Here is a 5,177-nt window from a genome sequence, read left to right as displayed (position 1 = left end):
CCACCTTTCGAAAGAGCTCGGGTTATAGGGATTTTATTTATTATTAACATATAAATAAGACACACGTGCTAGACTGTGGGCTATCCTCTTACTTTGGGACTGTTGATGACAGTAGTAGTAATCCAAGTTTGACTATTGATGGCTAGTGACTTTCCTCCTGTCTATAAGCTCAAAATTAAAAATGGCTAGCAGAGGTAGCCTTTGTATATTTTACCGAATATATGATACAAATAAACAAACAAACTAATTTATATATATATATACTTCTCAATGAAATCTAACTAAATCGATTACTTACTACATATATATAGTAAGTGATTAAGTTAGTTAAATTTTATTTTTCCAAGACAGGTTCCTAAAACGTCTGAAATTTTCACAATACCGATGTATAAGAGTACAGAAGTTAAATGTACCTTGTTTGTAATTAAGCACAAAGCTACACAATGGGCTGTATCGAAACCCGGCATCTAGAGTTGTAAGTCCACAGACATGCTGTTGTGCCAATGGGGGTGGCGGTATCATATGACAGCGACATTAATTATAATTAAACATAAGTTTTAGAAAACATTTTTGTAGACTCGTGATTAACATGTTCTCTCTATAAACAAATATAAACATGATTGTAATTATATTATTTATACAGACATTCTTCTTTCCGTTTATGCTTTGATATATAAATACTTATAGCGTTTAATATCTTAATGCATAACACGTTTTTATATTGGTTTAAAAATCGTTAGTCGTACTTAATGAAAAAAGTGTTGTACATGATGTTCGCAAAATTTAGAATTTAATGAAAGACACTAAGTGACTATTTGAGAGAATGTTTAACTGGTCGACGTCCTTATGTCTGTGAACTAGGAAGTTTTATATCTTATACCGATATTCTATATCTCTTAAACTCTTAAATAATTTAAGTATTATTATATTCAATCCTCATTGGTGTTAAAAATAAATATATTTTTTCTCCTTGTTTCAGAATCATGCTTACAGTTATCCGTCAAACCACACTTACTTGGCTACTCATAAGTATCCTAGCAATTGGCGAACTGTTGAACGCCGAAAAAGAAACCAAAGATACATCGTTTAACCCTACAGACAGCTTAGGATTTTCATTTGAAGTGCAGTCAAACAAAAGCTCACAGCAAGAGAAAAACTTTGATTTTGAGAAAAGATTCGATGGTCGTTTCTCTTTTGGTCTTGGCAAAAGAAATGATACTAACGAATTAAGTACTTTGAATAGATTTAAAAGAAAAAAGCACCAGTTGAGTTCTAAGCCAGGTAATATCGTGAATAGTCGTTTTGCTTTTGGACTGGGAAAGAGAAATTCACCAAATAATCCAACTGTTGAATATTCTACTTTTGTGGATAAAATGCAACATTCTCATCAATTCATCTTTGGCAAACGGCTAAACGATCGCCTCACTTTTGACGTGGAAAAAAAGTCAACACCAACAGATACAATAAGTGACAATTCTGTTACTGATAAAGATAAAAGATACTCCCACCAACTCATATTAGGCAAACAGCCAGAGACTCGTTTCACCTTTGGCATAGACAAGAGATCCACAAAGCTTGACCTAATTGTGGGCAAAGACAAAAAACATTCTCACCAATTCAATTTCGGATTAGGCAAACGAGCAGAAGACCGTTTTCACTTTGATTTGGATAGGAAACCCTTAATGAATATTGATTATTCTTCCCCAAATGAAGACAAAAGAAAATTTCGACCATTCAGCTTCGGTTTAGGCAAACGACCAGATAATCGATTTGCTTTTGGTTTGGGCAAGAAATCCCTATTTAATAATCTCACTCTTGCCGATCCTTATTTTGAACAAGACAAAAGGAATTCTCACCAATTCAGCTTCGGTTTAAGCAAACGACCAGATAATCGATTTGCTTTTGGTTTGGGTAGGAAATCCCTACTGAATAATTCCACTCTTGCCGACCCTTATTTTGAAAAGGATAAAAGGAATTCTCACCAATTCAGCTTTGGATTAGGCAAACGACCAGATAATCGATTTGGTTTTGGTTTGGGTAAGAAATCCCTACTGAATAATCTCACTGTTGTCGACCCTTATTTTGATCAGGACAAAAGGAATTCTCACCAATTCAGTTTCGGTTTAGGCAAACGCCCAGATAATCGATTTGTTTTTGGTCTGGGTAAGAAATCCTTATTGAATAAACCCACTGTTTCTGATTCTTCATTGAAGGAAGACAAAAGATTTCACCCTCAGTTCAGTTTTGGCCTTGGTAAAAGAATAGATAATTCTCTTTCTTTAAATCTGGGCAAGAAAGATTCAAAAGAGAAATTGACCACATCTTCAATGACATCAAAACGAATCAAAAGAAAGACTCGTCCATTCAATTTTGGCCTCGGGAAGCGACTAGAAAACAGATTTGGCTTTGGGCTTGGAAACAGGAACTCTTTAAACCCTTTAAACTATGCTTTTGGATTAGGAAATGGAATACCACTTATTAGTGATTCGCTCTATCTGCAAGATTTGAATGAACTTATGAAACGTCTGCATCTTAATGATAGAAACAGTCTTTCCCATACAGAGAAAGAAAGGGAATGAAAGGTTTTCACCATTTGCTCGCCTTTCAGTTTGCTTAAGATCAAGAGCGTCTCCAAGAATACTGCAAGTAAAACAGTCTGCTATGGATAAAAGGAAATTATTTGTGGTTGAAAAAACCGACTATGTTGAAATATATATATATATATTATATCGACATAATGATATATATATATATAATGATATATATATATATAATGATATATATATATATATAATGATATCTATATAATTAGCATAAATTATGTGCGGAATAATTCAAAATATTCCTTTTGTTTTTCAAAAACTTATGGATTCGTAAAAACTAATTTCAGTCAAATATGAGTTAACAATAAAAACAAAGCTTTGTATTGTGTATTAACAAAACTTCGCTATTTCACAATTTTATATATATAGTACAACATTTTATATATATGTCCAATTATTGTTTGTAAATATTAATTGTACTACATGTAAAGGATAAATTAAATATCGCTTTATTATCGGCATATTAGAAAATACTTGTGTTTGAACATGATATAAATATCAACCAGTTGTCCTCGAACATATGATAAGCAGTAAAAACTATCCTTTATAAGGATTTTAATCAGTTGGTGAATTTTTCAAGTCAATTCTGGCTATCTGCAAGAACCTAAATAAATATTTCAAACAATATTCAACATTCAAGCTTTAACACATGACGCCCCCCAGTAGCACAGCGGTATGTCTGGGGACTTACAACGCTAGAAACCAGGTTTCGATATCCGTGGTGGACAGAGCACAGATAGCCCATTGTGTTGCTTTGTGCTTAACTTCAAACAAACTAACACATGATAAAATATTGTTCCATTATAAATTACAATAAAATGACATACTTATTTTAATGTTGAACTACAGAGAACTTAAATATATTAAATTATTTTATTATCTCATTCTTTCACGTTTCTTATTCTTTTTTGTAAACTTTATGTCTCAAAGGAATAGCGCCATAATTGCTATAATGTTAGGCTAATTATGTTTCCAAAAATTACACTCGCAACAAAAAATTGGGCCATTTTGATACCAGAAACAAAACAAACTCATTCCTTAACTGTCATAAGGATGTACGATTTAAACTAAACCAGGCCAAACAAAATTGTTACATTTACTGTATTTTTAATGGTAATGACATTAGTCTAATGAAGAGCGCTACGCTAGAAGAAACACACAAGTCTAACAACCAATCACAGATGATGTTTAAGATAGCTAGTGGGGACAAAAACATCAAAGAATAAACAAGCCATAAATCTTCCGATCAGATTTTTTTTCTGATCATTTAAAATTTGATTTATGAGCGTGGTGTAACGTTATATTTACAGATTTCGTGATAAATAAGAAACTTCAAAAACATTAAACAAAAATCTTTCTTCATACATAATGTAGAATAAATATTAAAAACATTGTCTTCTAACTCGGACTGTACATATATATTCTAAGCTTAGGTCTTCGTATCATAAACAAGTACAATAAATAATGCCATCTATAGTTATGAATTAGATACATTCTTTTTAGAGTGCAGAACCGACTTGTTTGGTAATAAGTACTATGTAATAAATATCACACAATATACTCATTAAAAACTTAGTTGCAAACTCAATACCTGGCTAAGTAAATTTTGTTCTCATGGTGAGAAAATATGTCCATCGTTTTTAAAGATAGAAAAATGTTTCTTTAATTAGATTTTTCAAACTATGTTCGTTTTTTATTATAATACTTATTACTTTCATTTTCCTACTTACTGAAGATTTCAACAGACAAATTAAATGTATGGAAACATTCAGCATATGGTACGTGGAAGTTAAGCCTGGTATTAATATCTCTTGAATGTACTTTCAAGGATTTTCAGAGAGTGGTTGGTTTATAGTTTGTTTTTAACAAAACGTTTTCTTTATTGGATTAGTTCTGGATGACATCTTGACACACTTGCGTTCAACTTTCTCTGGTCAAAGAGTTTTGATAGCTTGACATATAACTGCAGAGGACTGTTGTTTGAGAATACGAACTGAGTGAGCATGAAGGGCCCTGTCAAACGAAGTTCTATTAAGGCGGTTCACATGAATCCCTTTCGAAGTTTGCCATCCTTATGTAGAATTCGAATTGTACTTCAAAGTGTGTTTGTTTAGTAGCACAAACAGAAACTCTGAGAAAACATATTACGATGAATCGTTACCAGGATGGCATACGTTATATAGATATGGAGCTAACAAACCAGTGCGACCATATCTGACGTAGAGCGTTTCTTGGATTTGTAGATATAAATTGTCTTATTTCATTTCAAATAACGTTCTAACATACATTTTCAAGATATATAAGCTGTATCCCAGTTTACTCCTAAAGAAGTGGTTTGGTTATCTTATGGTTTTTTAACATCATACATACTATCTCCCACCTCAACGGTGGCTCGGTGGTACGTTTGAAGGCTGCTCAAATCGAATTTAAATAACCGTTGTAGGCAGAGCACAGCTAGCCCATTGTGTGTGTAACTTTATTATTAATAACTAACAAATAAAAGTATCAGACATATCTCAGTTGTAAATATTCTTTGAAAAAAGAATTAAGCGAATAAAAGTGTGAGTAATGAAA

General features: G+C 32.4%; 1 protein-coding gene across 1 annotated transcript in view; it reads left to right on the top strand.

The window, feature by feature from the left end:
- The window catches only part of LOC106476836 (allatostatins-like), a 15,866-nt gene extending 12,800 nt beyond the window's left edge, over window positions 1-3,066 (top strand). Inside the window, exon 2 of the mRNA XM_013937459.2 lies at window positions 980-3,066. Coding sequence (XP_013792913.1) covers window positions 984-2,579 — 1,596 coding nt within the window. The 5' untranslated portion in view covers window positions 980-983 and the 3' untranslated portion in view covers window positions 2,580-3,066. The remainder of the gene's footprint in view (window positions 1-979) is intronic.
- The last annotated feature ends 2,111 nt before the right edge of the window (window positions 3,067-5,177 follow it).

The sequence above is a fragment of the Limulus polyphemus genome, unplaced genomic scaffold (genome assembly GCF_000517525.1).
Source record: "Limulus polyphemus unplaced genomic scaffold, Limulus_polyphemus-2.1.2 Scaffold159, whole genome shotgun sequence".
NCBI lineage: Eukaryota > Metazoa > Arthropoda > Merostomata > Xiphosura > Limulidae > Limulus > Limulus polyphemus.
Note: the sequence above shows the minus strand (reverse complement) of the source record. Positions and strands in the feature narration are given on the sequence as shown.